Raw genomic sequence first — 20,915 nt, forward strand, 5'->3', positions numbered from 1 at the left:
CTAAGAATGGATTTATATCTTGATTTAGATTAAAGTGGCACTGTCTGCTGCTGTGCAGAGCGTACAACCGCACGGCTTTGCAGGAGTCACGGAATGCCGCACATTTTTGAACTTCGTGTGCACACAAAGTCCCGTTGTGTTTTTTGCTTCCAATTCCGACCCCCACCCCCAGTGCATTCCAGGTGTACTCGCTTTGTGTCCCGTTTAATTTATTTTTATTATATAGTTCTTCGTTTTCAGCGAGCCTTCGTCCATGTTCCAATCATATTTTAGTTTGTTTATTCGATTAGGCTCGCGACTCGTGAGGTTGTTATTGCAAGCGTCGGTTTTAATGACGTTTTGTTGGCGTCCGTCGCCACGGTGTCGTTGCGGCCAAGCCGTCGGTCGTCACGAGCCCGAGGGCCATGTTCGTGGGGAGATCAAGGCAGTGCACCACCGCGCGCCAGAGAATGGCTCGCGGAAGAAGACAACGCGGCACTGCCTTGTGAGGTCCATTCGACGTTTGCGAATTGACTTTCACCACGGCGTTATTGCCCACGGAATTGTTGGAGCCAGACGAAAGCTCGTGGATGAAAAGCGCGCGAGGTGAAGTGAAGATCAGGCCCGTGACACGGCCTAGCCGTAGCGTGGTGTTTTTTTTTTACATCACTTGTTGCAGAGGTTCACGCTTTGAATCCAGCGACCGCCATGGTTTAATAAAAAAACTGAGTGTATTGACATAAAATAATCCTTTACAGGATCAGAATCTTTATTCATCCTGCAGGAATCCGATGAGCTATGAAGCTCTTTTTCACAGATGTCCAGTTGGGGCGGGGCTTCACAGCGGAGTGAATTTATTGTCAGTCAAACACGATGTTAAATTAAGTGACAAATACAAGTGCGTTGCCAAACCCTCCGTGTAATAAGGTGCATTGAAGAAATTAAGACCGCACCCGCAAAACTTGTGTCAATAGGGTTGTACGAATCTGGTCGCACACGCAAACAGCTGCCGGATTGCAGTGCGTAACGCCAACTTTTATTTTCAAAATCCAGGGATTAAAAGTGCGTCGTAGAGTATATATGCGTGTGTTTGTTGTTGTTGTTGTTTGGCGTGAAGCCGTTCGGCGAACTGGGCTGCGACCGGTCGACTCGCTCGACTTTGATAGCTCGGTTCAAAATATATGGGGTGGCTGAGAGCCCGAATCTCAATCCACGATTTCAACGGTGCCAGCTCGGTCGTTTGAGCATCCTGAGAAGAGGTGTTAGAGCAGCGCTCAATAGTGTTGAGCGCACAATTTGGAACTTACACGAGCCGGTCTATTCATATGATAGCAGCGGCTATCATATGAATAGACCGGCTCCCGTCATGGGACTGGGGAATTTCCACAACATTTTCAGGCCCACCAGGGGAGGTGAGCACCTCCCCCACCCCACCCTATTGCTTTCTTGAGCAGGGAAATAATTTTACTTTTTTTAGGATGCTTGTGGCTGGGTTTGGCGCTCATACGGGTCCAGAAAAGGGCTGTGGGCTGAAAGGTTAATCAATGTATAACATCACTGTCATTACATTCTTCATACTGTTCATGCAAACAGCGCCACTTGAATCGAAATGCCTGCAATGCTGCTTAACAGTGGAAAGAGCAACAAGCCCCCTTGTGTTGTTGACACAGCTTTGCTGCATTAATGCCCTCCCCGCCTTTTATTTGGCCTCCGCCGCCGCCGCGCTGCAAGGTATTTGTCACAGCTGTAAAGTAAATTGGGTTCTCTAACTGTGGACAGGTTGAATGGGCCCCATTGTGCGTGCAGTGCCCTATGGACAGGCCTCCTCCCCTGAGCCCCGTGCCTCTCTCTTGTCCCCGGTGGAGGGGGTGCTGATGTCACCGACGCGGAATGCGGGCAAGGTGACATCAGGGTCACTTTTTTCTCTCTCTCTCTCTCATCCATTCAAAATGTGCCCTCCTTTATTTGTTGTACAAGTCACTCGATCGGGCAGGTCTCATTTGGTGGGGGAGGTGGGGTAAAGTGTGGTTACTCCCACCTCTTCAGAGACGTCTAGCATCTTGTGGAAGAGTAGGCCAAAATCACCTCCTCGAAGCAGAGTTCTCTCAAGCTCCCCATGTATTAGAGGCCCTTCCGCCAGCAGCGACGTGAGCCCGCGGAATTAGGGGGCTTCCCTTTATTCAACGAAATGAGAGGCTGTTAATAGTTGGTTTTCTCTGCCTGGGCAGTTGTGTTTCCTTACATAGTGATGAGTAAATAATCATCACAAGCACGACCCCTCCTCAAAATGATTATCGCCATGTTTCTTGCAGAAGTGCGGAGTTGGCCTGATAACTTGAATCTAAATAGTCTCATGGTCGTTATTGTTTGACTTGCATCACACTGGGATTTTACGGTGTTTTTTTCGGGAAGATTTGCTGGTTTATCCAGGATGTTTCTGTTGCGCGTCGTCGCTTTAAGATGTTCTCTGTTCATATTTTGTTTGTTGCGGTTGCACCCGACTCAAGAGCCGCATGGCTCACAGGGCTTAACCTAATACATGAAACTTGAACTTTAGATTTTGATTGAGACTCAATGGGGTCCTTATCTGGACAACTGAAGGACTGATGTGTTTTCCCGAGGTAAATTGGAACGCACTGATAATGGTGTGAGAGGTCTGAATGGCTGCTCATCCCTGTTTAAGACTGCACCAGTGGAGGACATTGTAATTCTTACAGCGAGGACCATACCGTGCATCGGGCAATCACTGTTCTCTACCTACAAGCTGTTACCAATTTTATCGACCACAAATAGATGATGGGCCGAGTCAATTAAAGCTGGGTAGGAGATGACGGCAAACCAAGTGGATTTAATCCAATTGCACGGAGGTTTCAGTGCTATCCCCTCAGATGTGTGGGGCTTTTCCTCGAGGCATCTCTGGTTTTATTTTACCACCATCCACGTGAAGTCACAACGTTCGTTACTGTGATTGGTCAAACATCCCGATGGTTTGAGAAGTCAACATCATGAACCCGATTCAGCACTGCGTTAACAAAAAAACACCATCGTCATCGTCGTCATCATTGTCGTCATCATCGTCGTCGTCATCGTCGTCGTCATCATCGTCATCATCGTCGTCATCATCGTCGTAATCATCATCATCATTGTCGTCATCATCGTCGTCATCATCATCGTCATCGTCGTCGTCATTGTCGTCATCATTATCGTCGTCATCATCGTCGTCGTCATCGTTGTCGCGTGCACGCCAATCGATGCATGCATCGCAAGCTTAAGAATGAACATTAATTGACAAATTCAACCATTGTTCCTCCCCTAATTTCAAAGTGTATAATCAGAGTACAATTATGTAGCATGGAGCGGTTGATTGCTTTTTTTTTATATCGTTGATTATAATTTGTTCTATTTTACCATTTCCTTTTGCATACACCGGTCCATTGCTCTCATATTATTGTGATTACTGTACTTAAATTAAACCAGCAAAAATATCCCCATTTGAATTGCAAATACAACTAAAATAGGGAAAATTATAATTTCAGCAGCTTGGCTTATTGCTCTGACAGCAGCAGCAGCAGCATCGGCAGCCAATGCAAACCCGCTCGCAGTGCGACGCCTTTAGCACACTCCACTGCTGGATGAGGAATTCCCCGTGCCACATCTCACGCTTGTCACGTGTGGGTTGGCCAAGGCGGGGGGCATAGAAATATAGTACAGTACAACAATGGCTGTAGCTGCACTGCCCTCAACTGCCCACTGTGTAGAGTTGAAATTGTATATTAGTCACTGTGGCACAATATAGAGTACAGTGTGCTGTGGTCATTTGAATAAAATAATCACACGAGCAATGCAATCTGATTACATAACGCTGATTGCACCGAATACAACATTTCACGACTGTAATTTGATTTCCAAAACCTTGGCAGGATTGATAGCTTTTTAGAGGTAATCCTGCCATAATTAGTGAAGGGCATGTCCCACCACCATCACGGCCACACCTGGCAGTATTCACTCAAATCTGCAGAACTCGTTTCCCAGGATTTGTAGAACACGGAGGCGGGAGAGTTCACTGGGTCTTTCAACTTCTGCTGCGTTCCCACGGGCATTTAATATCAGACCACGGTGGCGAGATGTTAACTACCTCGCACGGTATACAGGCGGTCGTGGGCTCGAACCCCCTGACGCCTGCTGTATATTTGGAGTTTGGATGTCTCTCTCCGCGTGGGTCGTGCGGATTTTTTTCTGGGTCCTCCGGCTTCTCCTTTCTGATTTAGAAACAACGTGCGTTTAGAGTATTTGGCTGCTATAAATTTCCACTTGATGAGCCACTTCGTTGAGCTATCATTTGTGGCCAGGTCACTTTTGAAAAAGAGCTACTCAACCTGTGCTGCACCGGCCATACCTGGTATGGCCCAGCTTGGCCTAAGCCTCATCCCAATGCCTGGTTACATGGCCTTGTTCTATCTCAAGCTAATTTCTTCCCCCTCCCCCCTGTTGGTTTTTTAACTCGTGGATGTTTCTCTCCACTTGTATCCATATTGTGCTCGAGGCAATCGTGTCAAGAGACAAAATATGCGTTTGTATATCTCGCATGGCAGTGAAAAAAACCTTAGTAAATGGCTCACGGAAGCAGATATCACCGGTCCGGGCCTGATTTTCGTGGGGGGTTATTTGTTAATAGTTCACTATTTATGACATTAGCACTCCCTCTGACCCACCCTTAAACTCATGCCCTTCTGATAATTCCACCCACTACTTACCTAGCCTCGCCTGTATTATAATCGTTTCCCATATCATATCATGAGTTGAGCGTGAGGCCATAGAATATTTGAAACTTGGAATTTTTTCTCTCCAAATGCTCCAATTTTGTGTCCGCCAATCAATCCGCTTGTCAGCTGTGGTTAGCTGGGCACGGTTCGTGCCCACGCCGCGCTCAGAACCGTCCCTGGCACATCGCGTCCAAGCTGCCGAGCCGTTGCCATCATTCATAACGCTCGCTCCAAACCACTCGCACCTCCTCATTAGCCACGGGCGACTCATTGCAACGTTACACTAATGTTGAATGTTTACCAATGCTTATTTAGTTTGTTCAGTGCCCTTGTGAGGCTTACCGTGTTACGGCGATATATAAATTGTCATTATTATCATTATTATTCAGGACGCAATTATTATTTAGGGCGGTTATTGTTATTATTATTCATTGCGACAACGAGATAGCCTTTCTGTAAACTGGACTGTTCAGTCGTTCTGTAGTTTTACTGATAAGTGGCAGAGGTCGCAACCGGGTACCCGATACCCGTACCCTACCCGATACCCGGCTACCCGTACCCGGCCGGGTACGGGTACGGGTAGCCGTTTGCGACCCTGGTGCGGCCGGGTACGGGTAGACCGTGAGTCACTGGTGAGTAACTCATTTCGGGTAGGGTACGGGTACGGATAGGGAATGGGTACCCGTACCCGGCCGGGTACGGGCGGCCGGGTATGGGTACGGGTACCTATTTGCGACCCTGGTGCAGCCGGGTACGGGTAAGGAATCAAAACCCGTTTGCGACTTCTGATAAGTGGCAGGGGCGATGACACTTGGAACCGCGTGTGTGGTAATGGGATTCGTGAGTGCTGGAGCGGAAGGTGCGGTGTGCAAGTGGGGACAGAAGAGAGAGGGGAGCAAATGTGAGGGCTGTGTAGGGGAGGGACGGGGTGGGAGGAGTGTGAGATCTGTCAAGATTTCTGAGAATCTGTGAGGAAAAGATGAGAGATTTCGGCGGTTAAAATAAATCGGTCTCAATTATTCAAAGTGCTTTCGTTGGAGCGACTGGGGATTGCGAAGCGACATCGTAGTGCGTGAGCAGTGGTTAATAAAGAATGTTCAGCCCCGTATGTACGTGCGTCAATATTGACAAATTTAGAGTTATGTTTTCTTAGGCCGAGTAATTGGTTGGTGGTGCTCTGGGCATGCGAGGCTGCATTACACATCCCCGTGTAAGCATTCAATTATGGAAATCTGTTATAACCACGTTTTTATAGAGGCCCATCAGGGAGTGGTCATTAAAGGTGTACATGTAAAAAAAAATATCTAATAAATAATATTAATTTGTACAAGCAATATTACCCAGGGAAGCAGCAAGACTTCGTTTCATGAGGATTCTGAATTTGGATGTTTGGCCGATTCGTTTTTAAGGAGTGATTAGCCTCATGTTGGATGAAAATCGGAGTTTCGGCTGAGACCATGAACTCATTTCAATTGTGAGCTCGATTTGATCGAAGTGGAAAAAAAACCCGATTTCAAACCCACAGTCTCAGCCGCGGTGACTCACTGCTCTGATTCGTGTATCCTATAATTATGCACCCGTTACGTACGCACGGGCATCGCAATATATACCTTATATAGATGTCTCTCTGTCTCTGGCGGCAAGTCGTCAACATAACGAAGAACGTGACACGCACGGCGACGCTCTCCAATGCGGACGACGGAATCCCCGAACTCGTGCACAATCGCTTGTAACAGTGGTGCAACATTGTGCCGGAACCACAGAACCGTGGAGATGGGGTGGGGGTGGGGCACAATCACGGAGAGATCAGTGGGGTTCACCGGCACGGTACCACGCGCCCTCGTCTTGGGTGATGGGGCAACGCTGTTTACGGTGCCTAGAGTTGTTGTTGTTGTTGCTCCGGAGACCGGGGGATCATTGATCGATGCTCGGTCGCCTGGGTTGATGACGGCATTCGTCGTGAATTGTCACTTTTAACAGAGTGGGCCGCGTGAAGGCTTCCCGCCATCTTCCACTCCGTGCGCAGTGATAAGGCGCCACGGCTTTGCGTCATTTTGTATTCAGTTCAGTGTCCTCCGTTGATTATCTCCTTTGCAAGGGAGAAGATCGACGGACTGCGGTTGCGTAGGGACGGTAGTTAATTTCCTCATGATCCCGAGTGGCTTTTTAAGCGTTAGATTTGTGGCCTTTGAAAACTTACCCGGCAGTGAATTGTTGGGGAATATTCTTGCTTGATGTCACGTGTTCCAAGCGTGAGCTTTTGGGCCTCTTATCGACACACTCGACGGTGGCGCGGGCCCACTTCTTCATTCCGCTCTTTTGCTTCAGTGGTTGGGCCGCACTGGGGGGGGGGGGATCCTTTCTGTTTGTAAACCCGCAAGATGCCATATAAAACAAATCCCATCAAAACACATTCATTACAAGACGCCCCCCTAAAGCGATTTAGAAATGTAGTCACAATTGTTTTGGGAATGCCAATTTCTGGCGGCCAATTTTCAAATAGGACATGTAAAAAATAATGCAGTGGGGGTGGTGGTGGCGGTGGTAACGGGAAGCCAATGCATTTATGGGCTTCTCCTTGGACAATTGTGAGTGCTGACCTGAGAAGTTTCTCCTCGTGCAGTCAAACTTTCCACGAGAAGAAAACAACAACTGCCAGAAGGGAAACAAAAAAACCCAACAACAAGTCCAGCTGAATGTCGTGGATTCATTCGTGGCAAGTTCACTAACACAATATTCAGCACAGTTTATTTCCACCATGGTAATTGCCACAGCAGGAAACAAAAGCCTCGAGCCTGTCATGCATTTAAACTCCCACTGTTCGCTACTGCGTGGAGCTCGCTCAAGTTGAGTTGTGGGTAATTGTGCAGGTCCCGGTGAAGTCGTTTGATGTTTGATGAGGCTCATGAGCCGGCAACAGACTTGCAAATAAATACATACACGCACTCGATTCTCGTGTGTACGCTTGTGCGTGCTTGCTAACACCACTTGCCCCAACAGTCTGTTGAGGCTTTGCGGGAGATATTTGTCTTGGTTTGTGCCTGTCTGAGGAAGATGGTTTGTGGCACATTGTTTAGCACAGCTGGCGCATTTTCCAATCATCTCAGTTAGCCCATAACACCTAGGTCTGTCCCATCAGCTCTTCTTACCAGGGAGCCTTCGACACCTCACGCGACCTCAAAGTGCACCCAGCTTGGCGCAAGCGACGCGGCGATGCCGCCGCCACTCTGCGGCTGGAAGGGGGACGTTTGCCGGCGGTAGGGGACAATTGACGGAGTGGCGGCCAAAGCGGGAACACATCTGAGCGATGAAATCGGCTCATGCGCAGGTGCTAGATGGAGTGCTGCGCAGGATAACCTTGAGAAGTGGCGACAGCTTGTTGGTGGGGGGAGGGGGGGTGGCAGGCCTTGAATCAGCAGTGAATTGATCTCAGCCCAAATAGCACGATACATTTTTTTTGGTCATTATTAATTGGCTTAGCTGTGTACCAATTCTGAATGTGATTGAAATCCTCCTGGAGGTAATGGACCAGCTGCTGGTTCCGTTTTAATGAAGCGCCTGCGGATTACCGAATATGCATAGGTGGCAACAAGAACGTTTTACATGTACTTGGGAGGTCATTGGTAAAGATGGGGCAATAACTGTGGGCCTTGGCTTGGTCTCGAGGGGGACACCGCAGTTAAGTGGCAGAACGTTTTCCAGCGACCCCTGTTAATTGGGCCAATTGGAACTTGTTTGGTAAACGTGAAAAAAAAAATCACATTTGAAACATTCAAAATGAAAGCCAGCTTCGCGCGGTGTCTGTCTGACCCGGCAACCTGGGTTCAATTCTCGGTCATGGATACTAATGCAAGGATGCATCGATTTAAAGATTGATAATAGTTGTTAGCTCCCAATACGTGTTCTCAATCGGGTGCACAGCAATTTCCGTGTTTATTAAATACGGCATGTCATTTGTGTACGTTGGATATATTCGCATGACTCCTCCCCTGCAGCCACTAGAGGCTTTCCGCTAGTCCAGGGGTCAGCAACCAAAACGTTACTATTCCATGTTAGCAGGTAAGGCCCACTGAGCCCTATAGCTCTCTTTCAGAAGCGACCTGGGTGTCGCAAATGATAGCTCAACTGAGGAGTGGCTTACCACGTGGAAATTTACAGCAGCCAAATATGACTTGCTGTCCTGCCACCTAGATGTGTAGGTGGAACACCGGAGGCCCCGGAGAGCAATCCACACGACCACGTGGAGAACGTGACAACTATACAGGCTTCGGGGTCCGGGTCGAACCCACGACCTCCTCCATGCCGGGCGAGGCAGTTGACACCTCGCCACCGTGACGCCTCTCAACGACAAGACGAGCCGCAGAAGCCCTGAAGGAGAGCCGCACGCGGCTCCGGAGCTGAAAGGCTTTTGCCAACCCCTTGCATGAGTCCATCCGAAGCGAGTGCCCTGTAACTTGATTCATGTTTCGATTTAAAGCTTTCGTGACTGCAGGGATTCATCTTCTTGGTTCTTTCGGTAAAGTCACGTAGAAGGGAAATAATAAAATAATAAAAATAAAACATAAAATAATACAAATAAACATAATAAACGAAAAAAATTCTCACGACGTTTCGGCCACTACACAAGCAGCCGTCCTCAGGTGAAGAACAGGGCTGTCGGAAAGACAGCGTTGTCTGCTTGCGTTGTGGCCGAAACGTCGTTAGAATTGTATTTTATGAAGTTGTATTTTTATTATTTTATTATTTCCCTTCTACGTGACTTTAACTAAAGAACCAAGAAGAAGTTGATTCATTTTCTAAACGTCAGCTCTGTGGACGGCCTAAATAGGCGCTCGCTAACAACAACACAACTGCTGCGGTCTGCAGTCTGTAAAGCTAAACGGGGGGGGGGGGGGGGGGTTGTCCGTGCGTGCTGCGACTGTAAACGTTTACTTTAACGTGGACTGCTTCTCACAAGTGATAAAAGCTCCCGGCTCAGTTGCCTGTGGAAATGTAAATAATCCATTGAGCCCCAGTGGCAAAATAAATTGCCCGAGAACGAAGGTAGTTTATTTTAAAACTCTTGGAGGTGGTTACCACGAAAACCACTTTTGCAATAATGAAAGTTCAATTCTTCCCCCGATTTCACATGGAGGGGGACACGGGGTTGTCAGGGATTGTGCTCATTCCTCTTTTGCAGCCCTGAACTAGTGGTGAAAATTCCACATTCCCATGGCAGAGGAAAGTCTAACCACAGGCCAAAAGCCTTTGTCGACTTTTCACAGAGTGAAGGCCAGAACCAGCCCGGCACGGCTCAGGAAAGCCTCAGGTTGTATTTCCACTGCACAAGCCGAGCCGTGCCGCTGACGTGACGCAGGTCGAGCGAGTAGATAACGCGGTGGGCAATGAGGTGTCCTCACCCTGTGCTCACCTATGTCACACGCAATCAATGTAGATTGAAAACTAATTTCTTTTAAACTGCTTTTAGTGTTTGTTATGTTGTCCTCCTCCAGCACATTCGATTAGCACGGTTGGCTACGTACTGTGCGAAAGAAGTTCAACATACACGTACATATATACAACCGTGGCCCCACGTGGCCCCGAGCCAGATTCGGCGGTCTCGTGAGGCCAGCGTGTGCGCTGGATTGATTCTGGATCGACGTGGCAAATAGCCCGGTGGAAACAACCAATACCGTCAGGATCCCCCAGTGCTGGCTCGGCACGGATATGCCGGTGGAAAAGGGCCGTTTATGGCACTGGCCGTGTCTCTCCTCTGTCTCCTTTTGTGATCCACAGCCGACTTAGCGTTACAAAAACCCTTCACTCTCACGAGGAGCCGACGCGTGCGTTCGCCGTAGGATCGTAAATGCACGTTTCCTTTCAGGCACGCAACAAATATTTCCACCTTCTCTGCACGTAGCTGCTTAATGAACAGTGGCAGTACTCGCGTGCGTGCGTTCTTTTGTTCCGTTTCGTAACTTGAATGTTGTTCGGCGCGGGCTTGCGCAATCTCGTAGCTCTCTTGTGACCGTGTCGTATTTTTAGAGAGTCTCCTTGGGAGGGAGTGCCGTTGGATCAAAGGCAACAACGGCTGAACGAGGGTGGAGAACTTCTTAAGTTTGCCGGATTAATGACAACAATACCTGGGCTCGCTCTTTGGCCGGGCTCACCCAGCCTGTTTCAGAACAAATTGGCACACGTTGCAAGCCACTGTTACTGGTAACAAATTACTCGCGTCTTTGTAATCGGGCTAATGCAATTACCATTGCACGCAATGTTCCGGTTGATTACTTTTTTTTAAAGAACTTGTTTCAATTTTTTGACTTCCAAAAATAATTAAAAGGGATAAATGATTGTGTCTTGCGGCTTAGGTCAATGTTGGCACAGAAGCAGCCGATGCACGCACACGCATACACACACGCACACACACACACGCACACCCCCCCCTGCACAACAATCCTCGCGGGGTTCTGCAAGAGATGGAACGCGTAAAGGTGCATCCCTGCAAGTTCTTGCTCACATCACTGCCGGAAGAAGGGCCTCCACCAGAGGGAGCCCGAGATGTCATTCGGATGGGGTTGACCATCATGCATAACAGCTGTTTCAGACTATGGGGGGCGGGGGGGGTGCTATGTTGTACGCAGTGCAGCAAAAGCCATTGTGCTGGGCTTGCACGTCCCAAAGTGTATGCTCCCTGCCGTCACCAGCCCGCACCGGGCAGCTTGGTGAGGTATGGTCAAATAATCACCACGATCCGCACGGTGTGGGGATGCCCTCATCCAGCGATGGACGGTGTTAGCAAGCACGCACGCACACAAATCACGTAACTGTGCGTCCCGTCGAGGTCGTGCTTTGGCAGAGAACCTGCCTGGCTCGCAGTGTTTTTGTCAGCATATGACGACAGCAAAAATAACGCTCCTCGTAATCAAAGTGAGACCAGGGCCTTGAAAGCAAACATAGCAGCAAAAACAGTACTGTACGGAACGCATCGAATAAAGTCAAACGCAGCCGCGGCAAATCAAATAACCACCTCGACCTACATGGCATCGGGGGGGGACACCTTTATCCGGGCAGCAGCCTCACAAAGCTCTGTTCTTGTACTTTTCAAAAGTAACCCTCCGAGCGGTCGGAGGTAAGTCGTGGTGAAGGCTGCTCATGAGCCATGCGTCATTCTCGGGGCCTCTGTGTCAAGGGAATTGCGTGGCGCGGCGTGCATGTCGCTGAAAGGTGAGCCCTGGAGCCGCGCTCCACTCGTTCATCCTCGGCGCTCCTCAAAAATCCGCTTTTTTTTTTTAGTTTTCGGTGTCAAACCGATTTTTTGTTCTCGTCTCAAACCTTCTGTCATTTGAGAAAAGGCCACGGCCTGGGGGTGGGGGGGTGGGGGGCTGTAGCTTATAAAAGCGGTTGGAAGTGCGCATCAGGAAGAAGAGAAAGTTGGGAGAGGAGAGGGGAGTTTTGCTGGCTCGTGCGTGTGCGCGCGTGTGGAAATGCCATTTTTTTGTGGCGCCACCGGTCCTGGATCGTGTTGTTATTGGGCGCGTGTAATCTTGAGGCTTACAAATATCTTTTCGGGGAGGTGCCGACGGTCGTCGAATTTCACATCGTGTCAGGGATTGGGGGTGGGGGGCTCCCCTAGAAGACGGCATCGCAGAACTCGGAGGGGGGGGGGGCATTGCTGGACGACATTCCATCAGGCTCGGCAAAGAATGGTTTCACCTCGAAAAATGCAATAAGGTTTATCTCGCAGAAAAGTTGTGCCAATTTTAGTCAAAAGCGAAACATGTTTGCAATTACTTTTCGGCGCGGGGTGGGAGGGGTTGGGAGGGAGTTAGTGAAGATCTGGCTGATACAACACGAATCGGGAAATTAGAGGGCCTGGTTTAATTACGAGAAGATGGAGCCAAGGTTCAAGCTAAGGATCCCAGTGGTGCTTGAATAGTGGCACTGATACAAAGCATTACGAGTCAATTCTTTGTTGAGAAAAACTGGGGTGCCCAGATAAGAAAATCCACATATACGAGGGGATAGCGCGTACGCTTCGTTATACACGCGGGCAGATGGGTCAAGCAGCCTACTTGCTGTGCTGCCACCTATTGGCCAGCTCGTGCACCTGCAGATGGGTGTCTTTCACAGGCGACGGTCTCTGCACGACTCGCAAAATCCTGACTCGGGGGGTGGGGGGGGGGCTTTTTAACATTTGTCGGCTTCTCCCTACTCTCCGTCTCCCGCCCTGAAGGTTGCGAATATGATTGATCGCGCGGACTTGGTAAGCACGGCAAAGCGCAGTTTCCATCGGTCAGCGCCGCTGTAATTGTAACGAATGACTGACGCAGGTTTAATTTGGTGCGAGGTTATTAATGAACACCTCCCTCTTCTGTTTCTATAGCCACACCGCAGTTCCCCGTGGCGTCCCAAGGGGTTTCGCTCCGTCGTTGCCAAATTAAGTTTGACAAACCCTTGTCTTGGGCCCTGTTTTCCAGTAACTAATAATTAATCTTCTTGGTTCTATAAATCACTTAAGGTAAAGTCACGAAAGCTTTAAATCGAAATTTAATCATTTATCATGTCTCGGTGGATTGTGGGTAATTAATAAGCTCACAGGTATTAAGGTTTGGCCTTAATCGCTGCAGATAAAGTAGCATTGATCGTTGGATTACATGTTACTTTATTTTGGCATTGAAATTTACGGAATGCACGCCTTATCTGTTAATTATGAATAATACATTGTAGTAATTTTCAGTCCATTATGGATCAAGGCCTTCCCACGCCGTCGCAAATCCTGGGAATTTTTGTTACCACATTTCTCACTGCTGGTTGGTGAAGGGGGGAGGGGCTGGAGATGGGGGGTGAGGACTGGTTCTGATGTCACTCACCACTGATGTTTGCCGTGGCTGGGATTCAAGGTCAGGTCTGGGTCTGTCGTGCGGTGTGTTCACCACTGTGCCATTGTTACATCCCATACGCCGATAACTGGGGCACACATTCTGCATCCTGTTCTCCAGCCTTCGTTTAAACAACTTGTGTCTCGGCCGTCCGTATACATTTAAACAAACATAAAAATATCTATCTATATTTGAGTTTCGCAAGAAAGAGGCACAGACTGAGAACGAGATTGATGCACGTGTCGACCCTGTCTCAGCGTTTGTTTTTCATTTCGTCGAAATTAATGTTCTCTCAGTCGCAGCTCTGAGATGTTGAGTCACAGGTTTCAAACTCTGCTGGGCTTGTGGTTATTATTTCCCGGTGGGCTGCCAGAAACCTGCTCACTGTTTAAAAATTAACGACTTCAGGAATTTGAGAAATGTAAGCAAATAAGCGGTTGTGAGCGCGCCGGGTCTGTGAATATACGAGGGAGTTATTACGGCTGCAACGTTTTACACTTTTTTCTCTCGCTCCTAATAAGTTAATCTCTACCTCCTTGGACTTGTTTGTTTAAATAAAATTAAATAAATTAAATGCTGTATAAATCACTTAAGGTAAAAAAAACGTCTTCGTTGGCAGCAAAGGATGAGGACTAGCAATCCCTTGCTGAAACTAGTCACTGCTCTGAGATCGCGATGTTAGCAGCCGATGTTGCCCGATGAAAAGTTCTGATACCTCTAAAAATCCAACGCTTGTGTTTTGGAATGTAAAGTCTTGCCCCTCCATCAATTAACTATGAAGTATTTTTTATTTTAACAGGTAAGGCCCACTGAGTTATATAGATATTTTTTCAGAAGCGACCTGGCTACAAATGATAACTCAACGAAGTGTCTTATCATTGTGTGGAAATGTATATCAGCTGCCAAATACTCTAAATGAATAGAATGGGGTGGGCACACACGTCTTGTTGGTGGACTTGCAACAATGGCAGAAATTCCACATTCCTATGGCGACGGGCAAATCCCCTGCATGGCATGAGCACTGTTGACTTCCAACGAAGGCGGGCCACTTTGACCCCTGACCTGAGCTTGAACTCACGCGATGCCACACGGACAGATGAACCCGACATCTCACCGTGGTCCTGGCGTAGCCCTCGACACAAGAACTAACCAGTTCCAGATGACGCAACATTCCGCTGCCAAACTCCTCGTCTGAACCCCGCAAACGAGTCCGCGTCTCCCCAATGCTCCGATCGCTCCGCTGGCTCCCAATGCAATCCCTGAACAATTTCAAGTTCGCACTCCTCGCCGTCTTCAACATCCTCCGTGGACTCGCCCCTGCCTGCTGTCTGCCTCTCCCCTCCCACCTCCGCACTCGACTCCCCCTCCACGCGCTCTCCTGCCTCTCCCCTTCTCATGTCACTCTGCTCCCCTTCACGCACTTTCCGCTCCAGCAAGCAAGGCTCTCTGTCGAAACCCTCTTGTCAACTTTTCGCTCCATGGGAGGTCGCTGATTCTCCTCTGCTGCCTCCAACGTCTGAAACTCCCTCCATGCAGCCAGCCATCCGTGCTGTTGACCCCCTGCCCCTGCATCAGGTTCAAGCTCACGGTCTTCCTTTTCTATTTTTTGTCTTTCTATGACCGACCGCGTTCTCTCTGTAGGAATGAAATAATTGCCCGCCGTTTATGTGCAGCATCTTCAGATGCGGTCGCATGCAGGCGCAATGTAAATCCCAATTGTATTGTGTCGTATGTCAAGTCATTGTCACGTGATTACACGGTGAAAAATTGCAATAATGATATGGGATGACCGTTGTGTGCGTTTGTGATGAGAGCACTAGCGTACTTGTAATCTGTTGCACGTCAGCGTAAAGGACTTATTTGGAAGTAACCTTGTCCCTAGTAAGGGTTGGACAGTGCCCATATACAGGGATGTGAGCTCATTTGAGGACCGTTCCAGGTTAAATACGATTAAGAGCAGAATAAACACATGGGGAACGGGGATTGCTTCAACTAAAGCGATGCCCCATGCACTCCAGACATGAGCACACTCTTGATTACTAAGAGCACGTTTCAGTTTCATTTATTAGGTATAACCCTGTGAGCCATGCGGCTCTTGACTCGGGTTCAACTGCAACAAACAAAAACATGAACAAGAAACATCTTAAAGTGACTACAGGCAACAGAAAAATCTAGGAAAAAACAGCAAAGTCTTCCAGAAAAAAACACCGTATTTCAACGCTTTATGCAAAATTCCCAGTGGGATGCAAGTCAAACAATAACAACCATAAGACAATTTAGATTAAAGTTATCAGGCTAACTCTGTACTACAACAAACAAACATGGCTAAACCAAAAGTTTTTTTCAAAATCACCAAAATAAATTGAACAATAAACGATATACATAACATGTACGACCAAACTTTGCAGCGACAAGTAGAAATAAATGGCAAAAATGTTTTTCCCACCGCTGTCTATGGCTTTTAAAAATAAAACGAGAAAACAACCAGGAAGTGTTTGTGCAGTGCATTGCAAACTGCAGGATGAACCCAGCCACCCAAGTTCGATTCCCAGCCTGATCATGATAGTTGATGATCGTAACTCGTTCACCTCGGCTGCCCTCATAGTCTGGCATCAGTCCTCTCAAGACACCCGTGCCGTTAACTCCCATGCCCCCGTTCAAGTCAGAGGCTCAAGGCCGTACTTTATTCCTCTGCCTCTGACCGACTGCCCCTTTCTCTCTAAAATAAACATGATCACGGTTTCTGTACAGCGCCTTGGGATGCGACCGCCCTTGGACAATGCATCAATCCAAATTACATTTCGTCGCGTTGTCGCCTATTGACGAGGATGATGCAGAGATCAGGGTTCTCATTTTGCCGTGACTCCTCCGTTAAGTCACCTTGCTCCGTTTGCCACATCTTCCCCTCCTCCGCAGAGCCCAGAAGAGGATGAGGAGGAGGTGCGTCAGAAACATCGGCCGGACGAGGAGGAAGCGACGCAGCACAACACCTTAATCAACGAGGTGAGCGGCTCCTCCCACGCGAGTCCCATGACACAGCGGCCCCCCAGGGTCTCCCATCATTCCGACGCTCTGTCCCACGACGCCCACTATGTGTTGCCCGATTGCCTAAGCCGACACGTGTTTAGTGACTCCATCCTGACAGCAGAATCACATTACACCAACGGTGAAAACTTTAGTGTCCTCCTCCGTGATCTGCACCCGAACTCCCACCGCTTTGACTCATCCTGCTGGTACCGAAAAAGAAGTGGGCGGAATGTTGGTTCTTCATCGATCGCCAGTTTTTTTCCCGCAAAAGGGCAAACGATGCCCTCCTGATTTGGGAGCCGTAGATTCACTGCCGTCTCAGCTGTTTCAGTGAGGCGGATGTCAGGAGGTCCTGTGAACGTTATCACACGCTCCCCTTGCGTTTGCTCACACTCCCCTTTGCTGATGAATTTCATTATGCGTTTATAATTTATGTAATTCATTACCATTCTTTAGCTGCAGCCTTTAGGGCTTTCGTGGCTTAGTTGTGTTGCCCTCGCCGATGACGATACGCATCAAAGCATTCTATATTTGGGGGTATGGCTCACCGATAAGGCCCGGCAAGGTACCGTGTAACGTTATGGGCCCTCCTTGGTAATGTATGGCTCTGTCTTGTTGGCGGAAGGAGCGGGGTGGTACGGTGATTTGCACCGCCGCGCTATGAATCCTGTGAGCCGAGTTCGATTCTCGACTGCCATTAACATCAGTGGCGGGTGAAACCAGGACCTCTACTGCCCTGCCTCCCCTTTGCCAACCAGTGTGGTGAAGTATGGTCAGTTGGTGGATTGAGATTGGCTGGAATGTGTTAATTTGTTTAAAATCTCGTTAATCAGACCTTATGAAGGTCAGATGTAGGCACATGTCTGTAGGCTACCCATAATCCGTAATGGATTTTTTTGGTTCGGCCCAAAAAATTGAGGCCTAACCCAAAAATATATTGTGACTGAAACGGCGTTCGCAAATGTCCCCGTTGAGTGAGACTATGCGCGATTGCCTCATTCGACGGACGTCAGCCAAAAGATTTAGCGTAAGTTCTGGACAAGTAAAACTTACCGTACATTTAAAATATACTTTTTCATTTTATAATTTCCTAACCTCGCTGAAGCAGCGCTAGTATTTGATATACGGTATATATATATAAATATACTCCACTCCTACCGATTTTCTAGCCAGCCGACAGGTCTCTAGCTCATTACCTGGGGCTGTGACGGTAATGGCTTTCGAGCTTGGGGGGGGGGGGGTTCGTGACAAGTGTTTAGGAATCCCAGCCGGCTGATCAAGGGGACTTGGTGCGGCGTGCACGTGAGTGACAAAGGGGGGATTACGCCTAAGAGGGAAGGGGGGCGGGAGTGTGATTTCCGGAGCTATTCCAGTGCTCGCAAAATAATCCCCACCTCTGCCCCCCCCACAAAAAGGGCACTGAAGCGCAGAGAGGCTTTGGAGCTTTTGAATAGAGGCAGGGGCTGGCTGCTGCCAAGACTTAAATATTAAAATGCACCACAGAATCTAAGAGCCCAGAAAGCAGAAAAAAACACAATGTCCGTTTTTTTTCTTCCCACGAGGAGAGCGGGGGGGTTGATTCAGAGCCGTGTGCTAGGAAGCGGGGTTTGTTTGGCTAGAGTTGGGTTTTTTTTGCCCTTTCTGGGCAATGAATGAACAGAGTTGGTTGGTGGGGGGGGGGGCTACAGCACAAGACGGCGCACGAGAGCGCGCAAATGCGACTGTGAACACAATTGCACGCGAAGACGGAGACCACCTCTCGCCCCCCCCCCCAAGCCGTTGCGTTGTAAGGTCGTGTGCCGTTAGCGAGCGCCTATTAATGCCTGCGTGCTGCGTGCTTGGCCAGGATCGTGCGTCCCCTGATGTTTGTTACGGGTGTATCTCGCCAGGCTCTCAGTTCATGGCCGGGTCAAAGCGGGTACCGATTTCCAGAGCCGTGCTCTGTAGTACACCTGTGGATATATTTGATATCCGACCCTGTGCCAGGTATCGTACATGTGTCGCCGGGCTTGCAGGACAGAGCCCGTCGTTAAGAGATCTCGACACCAAGACGCTAATTGTTCCACGTACACAAATGAGCACGTGCACCTTACCTACACAAAAACATGCGGACACGGACACACACACGCACACACCATCTCTACACTGATGTTCGCCATGGCCAGTGATTGAACTTAGGTTTGTAGTGCAGAACGCAAACCAGCTGTGCCCATCGTTTGTACAACAAGAACAACAAGAACAACAAGACGCCACCCGTCAATAAACGACGCTGAAGTGACGACAGTTCTTGTGCCAGGCTAGGTGCACTTTGAGTCGGCGTGAAGTGTCACGGCTTCGCTGTGGCCGGAGATCGTGTTGTGTTGTGTGTTAACTGACTGAGATGACTGGCAGATGCACCACCTGAGCTCCCCACTGTGCCGCACGTATTGATAGGCATACACACACGCGCACACACGCACCCCTTGCTCGTATAGACAGCACACGCGATCCAATCACACGCAACCACTTGAGCTTGTACAGCAGCCGCACAAAAAGAGAAAAAACAACAAAAAAAATACATCATTCTCAATGTGCACACAGCTGGCTCTCGGCAAAGAAATAGATTTGATACAAAGGTGAATACACGTGACCAAAGACAAAGACCCCCCGTATAGCCTTAACATACCCATGGGGCAAGTGCTGTTAGCAAGAACCTACGAAAGGCCGGCACGGCACACGAAAGGGATGGTTGGCCAGCGCCATGCCCCGCCGCCTTTGTCTCTCCAGTGGCAATGTTTACACATTGCACAGGTTGCTCGGTTGTGGCTGAGTCGATCTAGGAGAGGTCCAGGACCGGTTCAGATAATCGTCACCGGTGTTGGCCGGTAAGTGGGAATCGAACTTGGATTGCCGGGTGTAAAAGTTGACTTGGTTCCATTCATGAGAAAGTCTGGCCAATTTCCGACTGTACCGCTTCCTCCTGGTCACCTTGTAGCACTGCGCTTTCAGGAGTTTCCAAAATCTCTTCGTGATCCGTCAAAGCCTTTCCTACAAAGCGCCAGATGACGGGCATGATCCATCACGTGTGTGTGTGTAGGGCTATTTGTGCACTCGTAAGGGAGTGGCAGTGTAGCGGTGAGCGCGTCGCGCTTCTGACCTGGAGCCCCGAGTTCGATTACCGCTCACGGCCAACATCGGTGACGAATATCTGAACTGTTCCTAGAGCCTCCGCTAGGTCGACTCAGCCTTGATTGAGTACCTGGTGCTGTGTGTATCCATCAGCAGTGGGGAGACAAAGGCAGCCGGGTGTGGTGTTGGCCACCCACCCTCGCCCTCGTGTGCTGTGCCGGCCTTAATAGGTGCTCGCTAACGCCATTTGTCCCAACAGTCCATCGAAGGCTATGTGGTGGGGAAGGGGTCTTTGTATGCATGTGTGTTTGCACGTGAAACTCCATCTCTAACGATACTCTTGTAAATGTCTCGCAATATAATTACATGCACGGAGTAGCCTTACATCGCAAGGTCTTTGGAATATAAGGACGTTTCCAAAGATCTAACGAGCTTAATTGTCCGGCTTGCTTGCTACCTAGCGTGTCTTTTTTACTATTAACATGGCGTTGTGTTTTTTTTATTTGCTGCAAGGTGAATCATCGCACGCGGCATATTATTACGCGCAGATGTCATTGGCGTTGCTTGCCAAGGTTACAAGGGGTGATTTAGTGGCGTCGTGAGAATATTCCCGTGTTTTTTTTCCCTACAGCATTGCTTATGGCTCCAGAATATTGGGACACGCACCGTCCATGAAATGGCCGGTGCGTAATTGCTCGTCGTGCATGCATAATTTTTTTTTACGGCTTTCCCTTAATGTGTGCCTTTCCTTGCTGTCAAAACCTTTTTTTGCCTCGTTTGGAGTTCAGGTTTCATTAGCAACCATTGAATGCAGATTCGTGACTCACCGGTGTAGCGGTATTAAGATTCGTGACGCACCGGTACACTGGTATCTGTCGTAATTTAGATTTGACAACACGCAAAAGACGTGCATTGGACGCATAAGAGCTCTCAGCCTTATCCAGACCACCAGGTCAAAAGAACTGTGTACGTGGCTATTTTGTCGTCTGGACCACCATGTGAGAAAATGTGGCCACATCCCAACGGGCATCGGTGAACCAAAGACGCAACTGTAGACCGGATTGATCCTCATTAGGACCTATCAGTGGAGTACATCCACCACTTTTTTGCCGCTGCTACATGGCAAGTCATTCATTCTCTTGAACAGCCATTGCCTGACAAAATGTTCGCCATGTCT

The 20,915-nt window shown here is 48.8% G+C and overlaps 1 protein-coding gene across 2 annotated transcripts in view; it reads left to right on the plus strand.

Moving 5' to 3' along the window:
* PAWR (pro-apoptotic WT1 regulator) overlaps window positions 1-20,915 on the plus strand; it is a 130,987-nt gene that overhangs the window by 31,302 nt on the left and 78,770 nt on the right. For both annotated transcript variants that reach the window (XM_078594134.1, XM_078594133.1), the window contains exon 3: window positions 16,520-16,606. In XM_078594134.1, coding sequence (XP_078450260.1) covers window positions 16,520-16,606 — 87 coding nt within the window. The remainder of the gene's footprint in view (window positions 1-16,519; window positions 16,607-20,915) is intronic.

The sequence above is a fragment of the Lampetra planeri genome, chromosome 5 (genome assembly GCF_965212315.1).
Source record: "Lampetra planeri chromosome 5, kcLamPlan1.2.h2, whole genome shotgun sequence".
Classification (NCBI taxonomy): Eukaryota; Metazoa; Chordata; class Hyperoartia; order Petromyzontiformes; family Petromyzontidae; genus Lampetra; species Lampetra planeri.